An 18,019-nucleotide genomic window follows, 5' to 3' on the forward strand; every position below is an offset into this window, starting at 1 on the left:
CTCTCTCTTCCTCTTCCCTAGATCATACTTTCTTCTCTCTTAAAGTAAGTAAACTTAAAAAAAAAAATTCAGTGATGATTATGGACCCAATAATCATTTAAAAAATATAGCATTAACAACAAACTTGAAGCTGCTTATAGGCTCCTCCCCATTATATTCTCCTTTTTCTGTAGATATAACTCTTACCATGACTTATATGTTAACTAGTTCTTTGTTGTTTTTTATTTTTACCATAAATGTATATAATGTATAATGCATATATACCTAAAAGATATAGTTAATTTTTGCCTTTTGAATTTTACATAAATTGAGTCATATTGTATTTTACATATGTATTTGCCATTGTGTTTGGAGATTCATCTATATTGATGCTTATATCCATAAAGCATGGACTTCCAGAACTTGGACTTCACAGTCAGATGGCCTAGTTTTGAATATTGTAAAATTAACTAAAAAGTCTTCATAGATAAGTTATTTCATCTTTTTGACTTCTGTTTATTCATGTGTAAAGTACAACATTGCCAAAATATAAAGAATTCATATAATCGGGGTGGTTCAACATTATGTGACCTTGAAGTTTTAAAGCACCCACATTTTGAGGCGTCTGAGTGGTTCAGTTGGTTAAGCATCTGACTTTTGCTTTCGGCTCAGGTCATGATCTCACAGTTCTTGAGCCCTGCATTGGGCTCTGTGCTGACAGTGTGGAGCCTGCCTGGATTCTCTCCCTCCCTTTCTCTCTGCTCCTCCTCCACTTGCACTCTGTCTCTCTGTCTCTCTCTGTCTCTCAAAATAAATAAATAAACTTTAAAAAACCCTGTAAATTCCATTAAAAAAATAGAACACCTGTAGTTTAAAGGTGCTCTATTTAAGAAATAGAATACAAATTATAAATAACAATTAGATACAAAATTAGATGTTTATTACAATAAGACAGGAAATCAGAAACTTCAATATATTTATAAATTTTACAGAAACATATAGCGATATACACACATTTCAGGGTTCCTGTCATATCCTTGTAAATGTACAGATGAGGGACTCTGAAACTTAATTAATCCTTATTATCTTTGGGGCAAATCTGAATCCATATATACATAAAACCCTTTGAATAGTAGTTCTATAAAAATTATAGACATTTTTAATTTATTACTCACTATTATATCAATGGAAACATTTTGTAAGTCTCTTTCCTTTTTTATTGAAGAATAATTGACATGCAATATTATATTAGTTTCAGCTGTACAACACAGTGATTTGATATTTATATACATTATGAAAGTGTTATTATGACAGGTCTAGTTACCAGCTATCACCACACAAAGCAGTCACAATATTACTGACAATATTCCCTATGTTGTGCGTTATGTCTTCCTGTATTATTTATGTTATGACTGAACTTTGTGCCACTTAATCCCCTTCACCTATCTCATCTGTCTCCCATCTCCCTCCCCTCTGGCAAGCATCAGTTTGTTCTCAACATCTGAGTATGTTTCCATTTTGCTTTATTTGTCCATTTATTATTTAGATTACATGTATAAGTAAAATCATATGGTATTTATCTATCTCGTTCTGACTCATTTCACTTCACATAATACCCTCTAGGTCCATCCATGTTGTTACAAATGGCAAGATTTCATTCTTTTCTATGTTTGAGTAATATTCCATTTTATATATATATATATTTTTTTTAAATTAATATTTTTAATGTTTAATTATTTTTGAGAGAGAGAGATAGAGAAAGAGAGAGACAGAGAGAGAGAGAAAATGTGTGTGAGAAGGGGAGCAGCAGAGAGAAAAGGGGACAGAGTTTTTAGAAGTGGGCTCTGGGCTGATGTGGGCCAAACTCACAAACCATGAGAACATGACCTGAGCTGAAGTCAGATGCTTCACTGACTGAGCCACCCACGTGTCCCAACCACATCTTCTTTATCCATTGGTCTATTAACGAATATTAGATTGCTTCTATATCTTGGTGGTTGTTAATATGCTGCAATAAACATAAGGATGTATATATCTTTTCAAATTAGTGCAGGGTTATTTTCTTCAGTGAAATAAAATATAATTAATTATTCACATATATATCAAATAATATTTTTTACATAGCTTTCATGATTTTGGTTTTGATCTTTCTCACCAAAGAATGTAGTTGCTTGACTTTTGTTTGCTTGTTAACTTGAAATAATAATTTCAGTCCATATTAGTTTACTTATTTTCTAGTGTATCTCTTTAACACATGAAATGGCTTACTTTAGAGGAAAAAGTTGTTTTTTATTTTAAGTTTATTTATTTATGTTTGAGAGAGAGAGAAAACACGATTGGGAGAGGGGCAGAGAGAAAGGGAGAGAGAGACCCCAAGCAGGCCCCACACTGTCAGTGGGGAGCCCGATGCAGGCTTGAACCCACTAATCATGAGATCATGACCTGAGCCAAAGTCGGAGACTTAATTGACTGAGCCAGGCAAGTGCCCCTAGAGGAAAATAAAAGTTTTGCAAATAATGTATTTAACAAATTAAATTACATTATTGAATTTTTTACAAAATTCAATTTACAAAATTGTAAAAAAAGTTTTACAAATAATGTATTTAACAAATTATATTTACATTATTGAATTTTATATTTCACTGTGCTATTTATTGATGATGGAATAAATATCTAAATAGGTTAATGAGAAACTACCAGAGTTTTTAGAAAATCACATAAATCATGAGATAATAGTACTTAGTCAATTTTAAAATGTAGATGTTTGCTTAAATTACTTTTATTGCTATTTTATGAAAACATATTTTATACACATAAAAAGCTAGGAAATAGTTTGCACAAGTTTACAAAGTAAAAGCACACTAGCATAATCAAAATTACAAAGGAAATTACATTAATGTGAGTGTATATTGAAGCAATGTATATTACATAGAAAGCCTCGTTTAAAGTAAAGTAACACTGCTACCATGTAATCTAGAACTATGAAGAAAAACGTAATACAAAATAGGAAAGTAAGTTTTAAATTTAAAATATGCCATTTTTTAATGGATGAAATTTTCTTTCAGATTGGAACAAATGCTTGTTGTTAAATATAGGCCTGAAATTCATTTGTTATGTTCTGGTATAATCACAACTGACATGTGCTACCCTATATATTCAGAGTGGTCAGTGTTTACCATTTATAGGTTGTTAAATGTTCTAATTTTTACTCTTATGTAATTGATTATAATTAATTGTAGCCCCAATATTTTTTCAAAATTTTTGAAATGTGTTACAGATTTTACTTTTAACCAGAGTTCTCTTTTTTACTGCTTTGGAAAGAATGTAAGCAATCAACTCAACAAAATTAACGATTTTTTAAAAAGTTGTAGTTTTTTTTCTATTGACTTTCCAGACATCAGAGCCTTGAGGCAACTTTTTAATTGTGTAGAAGCTTATAAAGATTTAATCACTGAAGAAATATTTATGGAGTTTCTATTGGCAGTAAGATCATAAAGGTGTAATGGGGGTTCAGGATAAATGGAAGATTTTGTCCCTGAATTCAAAGAGTGCCTATTCTCAGGCCATAATTCTCAACTATGGTCAAGCATCAAAATTGTACTTTTGATTTCATCTATTTAAGATTAGAAAAATGCTGAGGAAATGAATGATTAAAAGATTAGAAAAGCTGAATCAGGATGGAGGTAAAGAGTATGATTGATGTGTCTATATATATTTATATATAGTGTATCTATTTATATATATATTAAAACATATATATTTTAAAAACTCAAAGGTAATTTTGAGGTTTGGCTAAAATAGTGGAAATCTAGAAAGAGGAAGATGTGTTAACAATTACATAATAACAAGGAGAGCCTGGGTGTCTCAGTCGATTAAGCATCTGACTCTTGATTTCAGCTCAACTCATGATCTCACAGTTCATGCTCTGTGCTGACTGTGTGGGTTGTCTCTGCCCCTTCCCCCCCTGGCAAATGAATAAAATAAGATTTAAAAAAATACTTTCATTGCATAATAACAAGAGTAGTTCGATTCTGCAGTCCGATGGTTGGGATGCTCATCTTAGAACCTGGCTTTGGTGGTGTCTTAGTCCACTGGGATGCCCTAACAAAACACTAAAGACTTAGTAGCAAAAACCATAAGAAGTTATTTCTCACAGTTCCGAAGCTGAGAAATCAAAGTTTAAAGCACTACCATGTTGTCATAGACTTTAGGTCTAAAGTTCTCTTTTGGCCAGCAAAAGAGCAGATGCAGGATTAAAGCGAGAAGATGGCTAATGTCCAGGAAAAAGACAAGAGCCCCGAATAAGGGTCCTTGCCCCATTTTTATTAGGATCAGAAGGCTTACAAGCATGGCGATGGGCGTGCACAAAGGGACAATGAATCTGTGAACATTAACTTGTGGCTGTGAGGGAAAGGGGGTCTTGAGGATATTCGTTGTTAGGGATTTGGGTTAATACAAAGCAAAATCCAGGCACCAGGCAGTCTGGAGGAGGGTTGTTTACAGCGCACATGAGGCAGCACCTCTGTTTATCTTAGCCTAGGGGATGAGACAGATAGCGGGAATAACCTCAGGGTTGACAAGGCACCTTTTCTTTTGTTAACCATCTCAGCTGACTGCTTTGCCTGCAGCATAGCCGTCTATGGTCTAATTCACCAATTTACCTAACCTGGCCCTATACTCCTGTGAAAACAGCTTTTCTGCTACAGTACTAAATTGGGGGTGCTTCCACTCTGAATATCTAATCTTGTTCATTTCATATACCTATGTATTTGGCACCTTTTCACCATTTCTATTTTAGGCCTTTGCCTCTCCATCTCTATTTTGAGGGTTATGCCCCCCTCTCTGTTTTGGGGTGCCTTTGCACCTCCCTATTCTTGGGGTGTCTTTGCACCCCCCTATTCTTGAGTGCCAAACTGGTTTACCCAAACTCAGGTGTGAGCATTTTATGACTTTGTATTTCTTTATGCCTTGTTAACCCATTGGTGTAAGCCCGGGGATTCCTAAGCTTATCCCCCACACCATATTAATATTCTGCTGAGAGCCCTCTTCCTGATTCATAGCAAATGGCTTCTCCCTGTGTCTTGAAGTGGTGGAAAGGGTGAGGGGTCTATGTTGGGTCTCTTTTAAAAGAGCACTAATCCTATTCATGAGGGTTTCACTTTCATGATTTAATCACTCTTAAGGCCCCATCTCTTCACACCATCATATTGGGCATTAGGATTTCAACAGATAAATTGGGAAGGGGACACAAACATTCAGACCATAAGAACTGGTGACCTCAAACTTAGCATCAGCATACTTCAGTTTTCTTGTATATAAAATGGAGTCAATAATAGGGCATTTAAAAAAGATTTTTTAAAGGATGAAATTTTATAATTTATATAAATTATTTAGCACAGTGCCCGACATATTTAAGTGCTCAATAAATATTTATTGGGTTAATTTTAGTGTAGTGAAAAGATCCATGCCTTACTCAAAGTGATGAGGGAATATTAAAGTCTTGTTTTTATAGAAAAGCCGTCTGAAAAGGTGATTATAAAGTTGTATATTGAAAGAAATTGAAGCTGGAAGATTTTGCTTCCATTTAGAAGAAAGAGAAAAAACATAAAGATATATAGACTAGAAGGGAGTCACACATATGCTATTTTAGAAAATACTCTAAGTTAAAGCAATTTCATGTTGCAGAGTAACAGAGATAGCAAAAAGATACTTTAAATAAACATTCTCAAAGTTATATTCTCAGATAGTTTTCACATCATTAGGTGAAGGAGTCTTAATTATAGTAGACAAGGAAGAGTCATATTTTCTAGGTAGCTATATAGAACAATACATGGAAAAGTTGTTTATTTCAGATTTTATGGAGATTTAAAAAAGATTGTTTGAAAATATACTTTAAAATACCTATTGACAGTCTGGGATATAGAAATATAAAAATAATTACAAATATCAAATATTCTTTGGGCTTTTACAATTATTTCCAACTATTCTTGTTCAGTGAAGGGATTCATCTGTTCTGATTTGGTCTCCGTGATTTGTTCTGCTTGGGATGAATCTTTCTTCCAGGACCATGCCCCCCTGCCTCCCTGTCACCTTATGCACACTGGGTATATTACTCTTATATATTAGGTTATCAATTGTTACTTTTGGATCATAATTTTTCACAAAATATTTTGTAACTCTAACCATTATTAATTGATTTCTACAGAAGTTTGTCTTTCCCACATTTTATCCTGCCGCATGTCAACTATCTGCCTTAGTGTTAACCAGAATCACAGCTTCTGTCTTTATGTTTGGCATTTCCATTCTCTAGCCAAAGTGCCCTGCACTCAGAGTGAGCAGTGTTTTTAAAGGCAGCCTGCAGTAATGCAAGGAGTTTTATCACACATGTGTATCACACAGCGACTTTCTTGTTGAGGATCAAGTTCCAAATCCTCTCTTATTGTGCGGGTCATGAGCCTTCCCCTGTAGCTTTATGAAAGTTCCGCCTGGCAGCTATAGATATGTGGTATGATTAATCTTATATAATGTAGAGGGGTTTAATTTTATTTGGAAGTTATTAAAGAAATATTATTTTTCAGCTAAATAATATGATTGCCAGAGCATACAGTATATTTTTTTCCTTCTTTCCTGCCACTGTTTCTCTTTATTTTTCCCTTTTCCCTTCTTCTACCCTCTCTTCCTTGTTCACATTCTTATTCTTCTTCCTTCTCTCACTCCCTCTTTCTGTCTCCTCTCTGTCTCTTTCTCTCTTGACTGAGAGTACATTTTCATTATTTTCGGGCCCAGATTCAAAAGCTTCATAGTAATTTTCTTGATTGCAATCAATCTGTATGAGAATCAGTTACAGGGAATCTATTTTTAAAAGAAATGCACATGGTTTGAATATAGGTAAAGTCAGAAACATACAATGTATGTTTTTGGAGCACTGCTGTATGAATATTCGTAAGTCACTGGGTACTATGATATTTTAACAATACAAGGATTTAAAAAAAAAAAAAATCACTAATAGGCCAGGGAGTTTCCCGACCAAATGCTGCTGACAGAGTTAATTATGGTTTAGGTAAAATGTAAAGGTGATCGCTTACTTCACAAAAATAAAAATAAAATAAAAATAAAATGTTAAAGGATTAAATGTAATTTTACAAACATTAGGAAATGAGAAAGAAATGTTGGGAAATATTTATTTTAAATCAGAATAAAAAAAAAGTCTTTCTTCTCATAATGCTGCTGTAACGGATGAAAAAAAAAATCCAAACTACAGTATTCCACACAAAATTGCAAGATAAGCAATGCATTAAAAAATTGGGGAATTAACATGAAAAGTAGCAAACTCCAAAGTTAAAAGTTGAAAGAAACAGTAAACAATCCTTAAAGGGTAAATCCTAATCATCACCACGCGTATAAAAAAACACTTTAATAATATTTGTAGTAAAAGATGTTGAAAATTTGTTAGATGCATCCTGAGAAGAATGAGTACAACAGCACCCTTCTTGTCATCCTCCTTTTCTGCTGCTGAGAAAAGGAAGAGACACAGTTGTTGACTTATTTAAATAATCTTGTCTTTTGGGGCGCCTGGGTGGCGCAGTCGGTTAAGCGTCCGACTTCAGCCAGGTCACGATCTCGCGGTCCGTGAGTTCAAGCCCCGCGTCAGGCTCTGGGCTGATGGCTCGGAGCCTGGAGCCTGTTTCCGATTCTGTGTCTCCCTCTCTCTCTGCCCCTCCCCCGTTCATGCTCTGTCTCTCTCTGTCCCAAAAATAAATAAACATTGAAAAAAAAAATTTAAATACTCTTGTCTTTTGACTTAAGCCTCAGATCTATCAGCTTTCCTTCTTCCTTTTCCATATGTGCTCTCACTATATATCTGGCCCTTTCAAACTTAACGGTATAATTGACTTCCTTTTTTGGGGCATTTTATCTTGAATTTTTTCTTTGTTCTCTTGTCCTGTCCTTATTTCTAGTTCAATCTATGATTGACAAGGAAGGCAGCATAGTGGAGGGGTTTAAAGCACAGCCTTGGAGTAAGCCTACCTGGCTTCAAATGCTAGTTCTACTAATTAGGGGCCAAAAGAAACTAAGGGGATTACTTAACATTTTAATATCCCCTGCTATAACGTGGCAGGAATTTAACAGATTCTCTTTAGCAGATTCATAGGCTTGTTATATGGACCAAATATATCAATATTTATCAATTACTTAGAGCAGTATCTGACATATAATAACTGTTACATAAATGAGGATTAAAATGTATTTTTTATGTATATTTTGCATAGATAACTTGAGGTTCATTTTCTTTCTTTTAATGCTTACCATGTTTTGTAATTCAGAAGTGTTTATTTTTTACATAAGGATATTGGTCATTCTTTGATTTCTAAACATTTATTTTTTATCATTTTTTTAACGTTTATTTATTTTTGAGAGAGACAGAGCATGAGCATCAGAGGGGCAGAGAGAGAGGGAAACACAGAATCCGAAGCAAGCTCCAGGCTCTGGGCTATCAACACAAAAGCCTGACATGTGGCTGGAACCACAGATCATGACCTGAGCCAAAGCTGGACACTTAACCAACTGAGCCAGCCAGGCACCCCACTTTTTTTGATTTCTAAATTTTTATACTAATTAAAGATTCTTTCTTTTTATGTTTTTATTTTATTTTTGAGAGAGAGAGAGAGACAGAGCATGAGTAGGGAAAGGGCAGAGAGAAAGGGAGACACAGAATCCAAAGCAGGTTCCAGGCTCTGAGCTGTTGGCACAAAGCCTGATGCAGGGCTCAAACCCACGGATGGTGAGATCATGACCTGAGCCAAAGTCTGAAATTTAACTGACTGAGTGACCCAGGAGCTCCTAAAGTAAGTAAAGATTATATTAGCTAAAATTATACATAGTTTTATTTTAACATATATATTTTATATTTAAGTATTCCATATACAACTTATTTTTAGTAACAGCTTTGAAATATAGTCATACCATAAATTTAACCCCTTTGAAAAATATGGAGTTCAGTGGCTCTTAGCATATTCTCAAAACTGTACTGCCATAGGGCACCTGTAGGGCACAGTGGGTTAAGCCTCTGACTCTTGATTTTGGCTCAGGTCTTGATCTCATGGTGGTAAGATAGAGCGCCAGGGGGGCCTGGGTGGCTCAGTCGGTTAAGCGTCCAACCTTGGCTCAGGTCATGATCTCACAGTCTGTGTGTTCGAGCCCCGCGTTGGACTCTGTGCTGACAGCTCCGAGCCTGGAGCCTGCTTCACATTCTGTGTCTCCCTCTCTCTCTGCTTCTTCCCTGCTCATGCTCTGTCTCTCTCTGTCTCAAAAATAAATAAACATTTAAAAAAATTTAAAAAAGATAGAGCACCATGTTGGGCTCCCTGCTATGTGTGGAGCGTGTGGAGCCTGTTAAAGATTATCTCTCTCCCTCTCCCTTTGCCACTCTCCCATTCGCTCTTGCATGTGCTCTCTCTCAAAAATAAATAAATAAGTAAATAAATATTGTGTGGCCATAATCACTATCAAAGATTAGAATATCTTCATCATTCCAAAAAGGAATCCAACCTATTAGTACTCATTTCCTATCACCCCTTCTGCTCAGCTCCTGGTAGCCATTTTCTATCTCTATGGATTTGGCATTCTGGACGTTTCATATGAATACACTCATACAATTTGTAGCTTTTTGTGTTTCATTTTTTTTGACTTAGTGTAATGTTTTCAAGATTCATTTATTTTATAATATGTATCAGTACTTTATTCCTTTTTATAGCCAAATAATATTCTATTACATATAGACATATCATTTTGTGTTTATCCATTCATGAATTGATAGGTATTTGAATTGTTTTCACTTTTTGGTTAATACAAGTAATGCTACTATGAACATTCATGTACAGTTGTGCACAAATTTTTATTTATTTATTTTTATTCTTTTGGGTATATGCCTACAAATGAAATTGTTAGACATATTAGACTCTTTGTTTAACTTTTTGAGGAACGCCAAAACTGTTATCCCAACTAGGTATTCCGTTTAATATTTCCACCAACAATGTTGGAAGGTTCCAATTTTCTCACATCTTCAATGGTTGTTATTGACTGTCTGATTGACTGATTGATTGATTGATTTATATTTTTTTGCCACCCTAGCAGGTGTGAAGTGGTATTTCATAGTGGTTTTTATTTGTATTTGTAAATAAAAAATATTTTATTTGTATTTGATGACTAATGATGCTGATTATATTTGTATGTGAATATTGCCCATTTGTAATTCTTTTTTGATAGGTATGTCTTCAAATTGTTTACTCATTGTTTTAATTGGAATGTTTGCCCTTTTATTGTTCAATTGTAACAGTTTTTTTTAATTTTTTTTTCCCAACGTTTATTTATTTTTGGGACAGAGAGAGACAGAGCATGAACGGGGGAGGGGCAGAGAGAGAGGGAGACACAGAATCGGAAACAGGCTCCAGGCTCTGAGCCATCAGCCCAGAGCCTGACGCGGGGCTCAAACTCACGGACCGCGAGATCGTGACCTGGCTGAAGTCAGACACTTAACCGACTGCGCCACCCAGGCGCCCCAACAGTTTTTTTTTTTTAAATATATATATTGAGGATACAAACTCCTATGAGGTAAATTATTTGCAAATATTTTCTTCCATTCTGTTGGAGATCTTTTCACTTTCTTGATAGTATCCTTTGGGAAACACATGTTGTTATTTTTGATGAAGTATAATGTATCCAATCTCCTTGAGTTTGCTATATTTAATCACTGAAACCTTTGCTCAGTGTAATGGTGAGCTAATGATTGAACACATATTTAATTAAATGTATTGAATCAATAAGTCTTCCAGACTAGGCCAAGGGGCTATATTTCTGCTTTTTGCTATAAACTGAATGCTCCCATAGGCAGTTACAAGTCTGCCTTAGCCTTCACTTTCTGTCCTTACTGGACCTCAATATCAATCAGAGATGAGAGATTAGGGTTCTTTCCCTAATTCTAAAATATAAAGAAAATACATCTCTTTTGGGCATGCACACAGTCCTACACATTTTTATGGACTTCTAAATTCCCAGAAATATGTAGATTTGTTCATATCCTTCTCTTGACATCCCATTCCCACTTTCCCTTTAAGTTTTTGTTTGTTTCTTTTACTTTGTATTCTTTTGTTTGGTACACCTGTTGTTATCCCCATTAATATCTCCTTCACAAGAAGCTGTAATGTTAAACAATTGCTGTTGTTTCTTTTCAATACAGACCTTTGGGATAGGACTCAAAGCCTTGCTCAAACAAACAAACAAAGTCAGAAAAATAGAAGTTCCCAAAGGGCTGCTAGATAGGTCAAATGGTGACAATTCTCTGGGGATGGGACCTTGGAAGAGCTCCTAGCCTGCTCTTCCCCCTCCGGTGCCTGCTAGGATGATGGTTTTCACAGATAGCAGAATTACAAAGTTGGTGGTTCAAGGCATCCATGAAGCTGTGGAGAGAGGGATGCCACATATTTCTTTGTTCTTACTGAGATTCAACTACTTTTTTGGAGTAAATGCTCTATAGTTTGGTGCAAGCCCTTTTTATCTATTTCCAAATAGATAAACTTTCTGAAAAAGTTGATTTTGACGATTGCTGCAGAGTATTCATTGCCTTTGTGGAAGAAAAGATTTTCTGGTCTTTACTCTGCTGTTCCAGAGGTGCTTCTTAGATTTGATTTTGACAAACACTGTGAGATTTTGTTTTTTCTTTCTTCTTTCCAAAATGGTCATACATTTGCCCCCACAGTTTTGAAATGGTATGGTTATTTTGCTCTACTCTATTGATTGTTTCTGGGCTTTAAAAAATTGTACTCTATCAATATAGCTATAAATTTTATCTCTGAGACCATACTGCTTTCATCATCTCTTTTCTGGGTAAATATATAACTAAAGGATATAAAAATTAATGGACAATTATAAGTGTAAAGAATATAATTAAGAGCTATTTGTTTTAGCTACAAATAAAAACAAGTCATTTTACCTATTTATTAATTAAAAATGGACAGCCTCAGGGGTTGTGTTCCAAGACCCCCAGTGGCTGCTTGAAACTTTGTATAGTATCAAACCCTATATACACTATGTTTTTTCGTATACATACATACCTATGATAAAGTTTAATTTATAAATTAGGCATAGTAAGAGTTAACAGCAGTAACTAATAATACAATAGAAAAATTATAACAATATACCATAATAAAAGTTATGTGAATATGGTCTCTCTAAAAATATCTTAGTGTACCATACTCATACTTCTTGTAATGTAAGATGATAAAATGCTCATGTTATGAGATGAAGCAAGGTGAATGATGTAGACATTGTGATTTAGTGTGAGGCTACTACTGACCTCCTGATGTTACATAAGGAGGATCATCTGCTTGCAGACTCTGGTTGACCATGGGTAACTGAAACTGGGGAAAACAGGATCATGGATAAGGGGAGACTGCTGTAAGCTAAATTAGAAAAAAATATGTGGAAATTGACTTTATATCTAAACTCATATAATTCAAATAAGTACTAAAAAATCTGTATGTATGAGTGAAATTACACTTTTTAAACAAACCATATCTTGAGAAATGATAATTATAGGTCTTCCATCCCTATAAAGACTAACAGTGATATTTTGATAATTTAAAAACAATACTTTAGTCTATTTACTTTGCTCCTGAGTACACGTTTATTTTTTTAAGTGAATTGTTCAAATACATTTTCAATATGAACAGCTCATTTTGTTTCATTTTATTTTATTTCTATAGGACTTTGGAGATGATGGGTCCTTGTATATTACTAAGGTTACCACAACTCACATGGGCAATTACACCTGCTATGCAGATGGTTATGAACAAGTCTTTCAGACTCACATCTTCCAAGTAAATGGTAAGAAATATGGTGTTGCTATTATTGTTTTATGCTTCACTATATATTCAAAGAATATCACAGTTGATTAGGAAGGTAAATCTTCAATTTTCTTTGATTTTTGGCAAAGTATAAGCTTTGTTTTGTTTTCTTTTGGGAATTATTGTTAATGTAAAACCTTTTAATTGAAAGCAAAACAAACAAAACAAACAAAAAAGTGCAGGACACCTGGGTGGCTCAGTCAGTTAAGCATCCAACTCTTGACTTCGGCTCAGGTCATGATCTCATAGTTCGTCAGTTCAAGCACTTCATCGGGCTCTATGCTGACAGTGTGGAGCCTGATTGGGATTCTTTCTCTCCCTCTCTCTGTGTTTCTCCCCGACTTGTGCTCTCTTTCTTTCTCAATATAAATAAATTTTTAAAAATGGGGTGGTTGAGTGAGTAAATGTTATAAATTTGTACCACTTTTCTCATTCTGAAATATTATAGAGTAACTCATTTTAATTGGAAAATTAAAGCATAAGAAATTTAAATTACTTTTTAAGCTCTAAATATCAACAGGTAGGCAACCATATACCTTTTAGAAACAAAATATTAAGCATGTTAAAATTTTAATCGGATTATCTGGTTGATCTTATTAATGATATAAAAAACTGCTATTTGGGGCGCCTGGGTGGCGCAGTCGGTTAAACATCCCACTTCAGCCAGGTCACGATCTCGCGGTCCGGGAGTTCGAGCCCCGCGTCGGGCTCTGGGCTGATGGCTCAGAGCCTGGAGCCTGTTTCCGATTCTGTGTCTCCCTCTCTCTCTGCCCCTCTCCCGTTCATGCTCTGTCTCTCTCTGTCCCAAAAATAAATAAACGTTGAAAAAAAAATTAAAAAAAAAAACAAAAAACTGCTATTTATGTTCAGCAAATGTTATACTTTTAATAATTAACTAAATGACTTTGGACATTTGCCATGTAAGCTGATATTATTCTTATAATCAGAGCCTTTTTTAAAATTTAATTCAAGTTTTAGCTATTTAGTTCAATTGATGATACAGGATGGTATGTATGACACATTAATTCATACCAATTTACTTCCATACTGATATATATGTTAATTTACTTTATGATTTACTAAAAGGAGACAGAAACTAAGTGGGCTTTTCAGCTAGTGTGATTGGTTTGAATTAAGAGGGTGAGTGGCAGATATGAGCTTGGTGAGGTAGTCTGGGGTCAGATCATGTGTAACCCTGTGGACTTAATATGTGGATTCCCATTCTAAGTATTTAGTGTGTGAAGTGGCATATTCTGATTTATTCTAAAATGACTGGAAGCACTGAGATCTGTTTAAAAAAACTATTTTAATAGTCTAGGGAAGAGATAATTGTGGCTTAAAATATAGTGTTAATGATGAAAAGGTAAAGTGCGGTTAAATTTGAAATATATTTTGAAAGTAGATCTGGTGGTATTGAGGAATGGCATGTAAATATAAAAGAGAGTTAAAAAAAACAAGAAATTTGAAACATTTATATATATCCTTGTGACATAAACTGAATATAGAAGAAACACATTTGGAGACTGAGTGAAATTAATATATATATTTTTGGACAATACAATTTCTAAATGGAAATCAAGTCTTTAGTATGCAAGTTTGGAGATCAGAGGAGGGTGTCAGCCCAAGTTGTATATTTATATAATATCAATGTGCATAAACTGTATTAAAAGCCATAAATTTGAGCTTGATGGGGTCACTTTAAGAATGAGTATAAATACTCCTATTGAGGATTAAGCCTTGTAGCTGAGGTTAACAAGTGGAGAAAAGAAGACTTAGAATGAGCACCTTGTGATTGTAAGTGTGTCCTGAGAAATCAATTTTAAAATATTGGCAAAAACTTTGAAAAGATTGGAGAGTTTATGGTTTGTTGTGGGCACTCAACAGAAGCAGATCTAGGCCTTGCTTTCTAATGTAAACCCAGTTGTAACTAACGTGGGTCAAGGCTTGAAAACCAACCTTCAAGGAAGCCAGTGAAGAGGGCAGACAAGGTACAAGGGAGGTTATGCATGTTATTCCCAGTGGTCCAGATGTTTGGAGTTGGGCTTTGGATACAATCTACCTGAGGATATACAATCTTGAGAGGACAGAACAAGTCTGCTTAGGAGATGTTCTCTATCTAATTGCTGCATTCCTGGGGAAATGGCTATTGTTGCAAATCTGGTACTTTCCTCCCTCTTTGTTGTGATTGTTTACAAACTAATGGCCTATTTGACAAGACAAATGCTCTGAACTGTTATCTTTGTTTTGTTGGAGACTCTCCAGTTTTGTTTTGGCAGACAATTAGTTCTCTCTTCTATACTCACTCTCTCAGTCTAAGGACCAACTGGTCAGGTTTCTAGTTTCTAAAGTAGTTCATGGTTCATGTTCTAGCTGTATCAGAATCACATGAAAAAATTATCAAAATTGTAGAACGCTGGACTCTACCAGCACTTTATGGAAGTTGATTTGAAATCTGCATTTTGTCAAGCTTCCTAGTAATTGTAATGCATGGTCGGGCATGAGAATCATTCCAAATGACTGTTCTTTAGGAGTTTCTGCTTATTGATGTCTGAAGCAGACTTCTCAGACAACTTTACTCATTTGCCATGCTCCAGCTGGGAAGCCTAGGAACAAGACTTTGAGCCAAACTGCAGGCTTTCATGTCGCAAGATATGCCCTGAGCAGTACTGGAGAAATGCAGTTTCCCTACTTCATCCCCTCCTGTGAATGAACTGCTTACTCTCTGATCTCAGGTTTTTCTGAAGATGGAATAACAGAATAAAGGAACAATGAGGTCTCAGCAATAGAGCCATGACCATCAGTCTCAATATTATGAATTAATTTAGAGGAATTCAATATTAGCAGTGACTGCCACTGAGATCTAATGCTGTCCCTCTTCTAGAAACACAGATCCCTGAACCTGGGAGTAAAACCCATCTCTTTCTATTACCTCCTACTACATTTAATCTGTTTCAGAATCTTTCATATAAATGTTTTTATGAAGGCATGGGGTTTGGAAAAAGGGAAAATGATATTATTATTGAACACTGGTTGAAAGTGAACAGAGAGAACTCTGCAGTAGCTGGAGAGTGATGTGGAGTTAAAGGGGGGAGGGAACTTATAAAAATTGCAGATATGGTAATCTTTTCTGCTGATGTGAATAATATGGTAAAAGATGAAAAGCAGATCATTTAAGAGAAAAAAGGGAAAATTGCCGTAGTCAAGGTTTTAAAAAGTTGATGTGATTAGTACAGAAATGGAAGGATTGGTCTTTGGAAGATGAATAGTTAATCTGTTGAAACTGAGCAAGACAGACTGTTTGGGAACAGATGCTCAGGGAGAGAGCATGAGGAAATAATCCTCTTTGCATTGCTTGGATTTTTTCAGTGCAGTCGGGAATACCAACTATTGAAAGCAAGGAGTTTGTGAGAGTTTCAGTTTGAGGAGAGGAAGAGATAGAAAACAATTATCTTGCAGGGCAGGAGGGTGATAGAAATGGCAGGCGGCAGTTGGAATGTTGGCAGATCTTTGAGTGTTCTCGAGGTGATATATATTAGTATGTTTTCCTTCAGTTGTGGTCAGCTGTGAGTTTGCAATCCTGGAAAGAAGGGAATTGGGTTTAACCTGCATTTTATTTTGTCAGGTGAGTAACTGGGAGAGAAACAGGCATGAGGAAACTAAACAAGTTTACAAGAGAATGATTATAATGATGGACCAGAGAATAAGTGGTGAGGTAAGGAAAGTGGTAGATGAGGAAAGCAGTGAAAGCATGAAAAATGTGAAATGAAATGAAACCCTGACTGGGTTTCCAAGTTGATCAAATACTACCAGGAGGAGGTACTAGAGAGAATGAAATGTAATACCATCACTTAAAGCATTTGTTTTTAATTTTTTTAATGTTTATTTATTTCTGAGAAAGACAGAGAGACAGAGTGTGAGTGGGGGAGGGGCTGAGATAGAGAAGGAGACACAGAATCCAAAGCAGGTGTCAGGCTCTGGGCTGTCAGCACAGAGCCCAATGCGAAGCTTGAACTCCAGAACTGAGAGATCATGACCTGAGCCATGGTCAGAAGCTTAACGGGCTGAGCCACCCATGGGCCCCATTTTCTTTTCTTTTCTTTTTTTTTTTTTTTAATGTTTATTTATTTTGAAAGAGAGAGAGAGAGAGACTGGGGAGGGTCAGTCTCTAGGGAGAGAGAGAAAATCCCAAGCAGGCTCTGCAATGTTAGTGCAGAGCCCGACATAGGATTTGATCCCCTGAACCATGACCTGAGCTGAAGTCAAGAGTCAGATGATTAACCAACTGAGCCACCTAGGTGCCCCACTCAAAGCATTCTCTTAAGACATATGGCAATTTCTCTTTATTAGAAACACTTTTAATTAGGTCAAGTTTATATAAAGGAACGTGTGAATCACTAGGGAGCTAGCTGTTCTAAATCTAACTTGCCAGTTCCAGGCTTAGCTGAAAAGGAGAAACAAAGGGAAGAATAATATTAATTCATCAAAACCAACGAGAGTAGATCAAAACCTTGTTCTACAGCATTTTGATCAATGAGGGAAGATAATAAGTGCATTTCAAGGATCATCTTTAATTTTTAAACCTATTTGAAGAAGCCAAGAAGCTAAGTAGAAAATGTATTAGATGTATATCAGTAAGAGATTACCTTCAGGCATGATATCAGAGAACCAAAATGACAGGGGCTTAAAGAAGATACCAGTGTGTTTTTTTAATGCATAAAAAATGTTCAGATGAGGTGCTTCAAAATGGCTACTCCACAATGTCATCATTATCCTATTCTTCCCCCATTGTGGTTAGAAATGGTTTCCATTCTCAGTGTCATCCCATGTTTTCCGAATGGCAGTGGAAATTCCAATCATCATGTTCATAGTACAAGGAAAAAGGAAGAAAGAAGAAGGAAAATAACACCTGAGAGAACATCTGAGAGAGCACTTTTTTTTTTAAATGTTAGCCATTTTATTTTCATTTTTTTAAATGTTTGTTTATTTTGGGAGACAGAGAGACAGAGTGGGGGCAGGGGCGAGCAGAGAGAGAGGGAGACACAGAATCCGAAGCAGGCTCCAGGCTCTGAGCCGTCAGCCCAGAGCCCGACGCGGGGCTCGGACCCACAAAGCGTGGGATCGTGACCTGGGCCGAAGTC

General features: G+C 35.6%; 1 protein-coding gene across 6 annotated transcripts in view; it reads left to right on the forward strand.

Moving 5' to 3' along the window:
• FSTL5 (follistatin like 5) overlaps positions 1–18,019 on the forward strand; it is a 795,291-nt gene that overhangs the window by 588,085 nt on the left and 189,187 nt on the right. For all 6 annotated transcript variants that reach the window (XM_040471352.1, XM_040471359.1, XM_040471338.1 and 3 more), the window contains one exon: positions 12,741–12,861. In XM_040471352.1, coding sequence (XP_040327286.1) covers positions 12,741–12,861 — 121 coding nt within the window. The remainder of the gene's footprint in view (positions 1–12,740; positions 12,862–18,019) is intronic.

This window comes from Herpailurus yagouaroundi, unplaced genomic scaffold, assembly GCF_014898765.1.
Source record: "Herpailurus yagouaroundi ecotype Mexico unplaced genomic scaffold, PumYag 28, whole genome shotgun sequence".
In the NCBI taxonomy this organism is placed as follows: domain Eukaryota; kingdom Metazoa; phylum Chordata; class Mammalia; order Carnivora; family Felidae; genus Herpailurus; species Herpailurus yagouaroundi.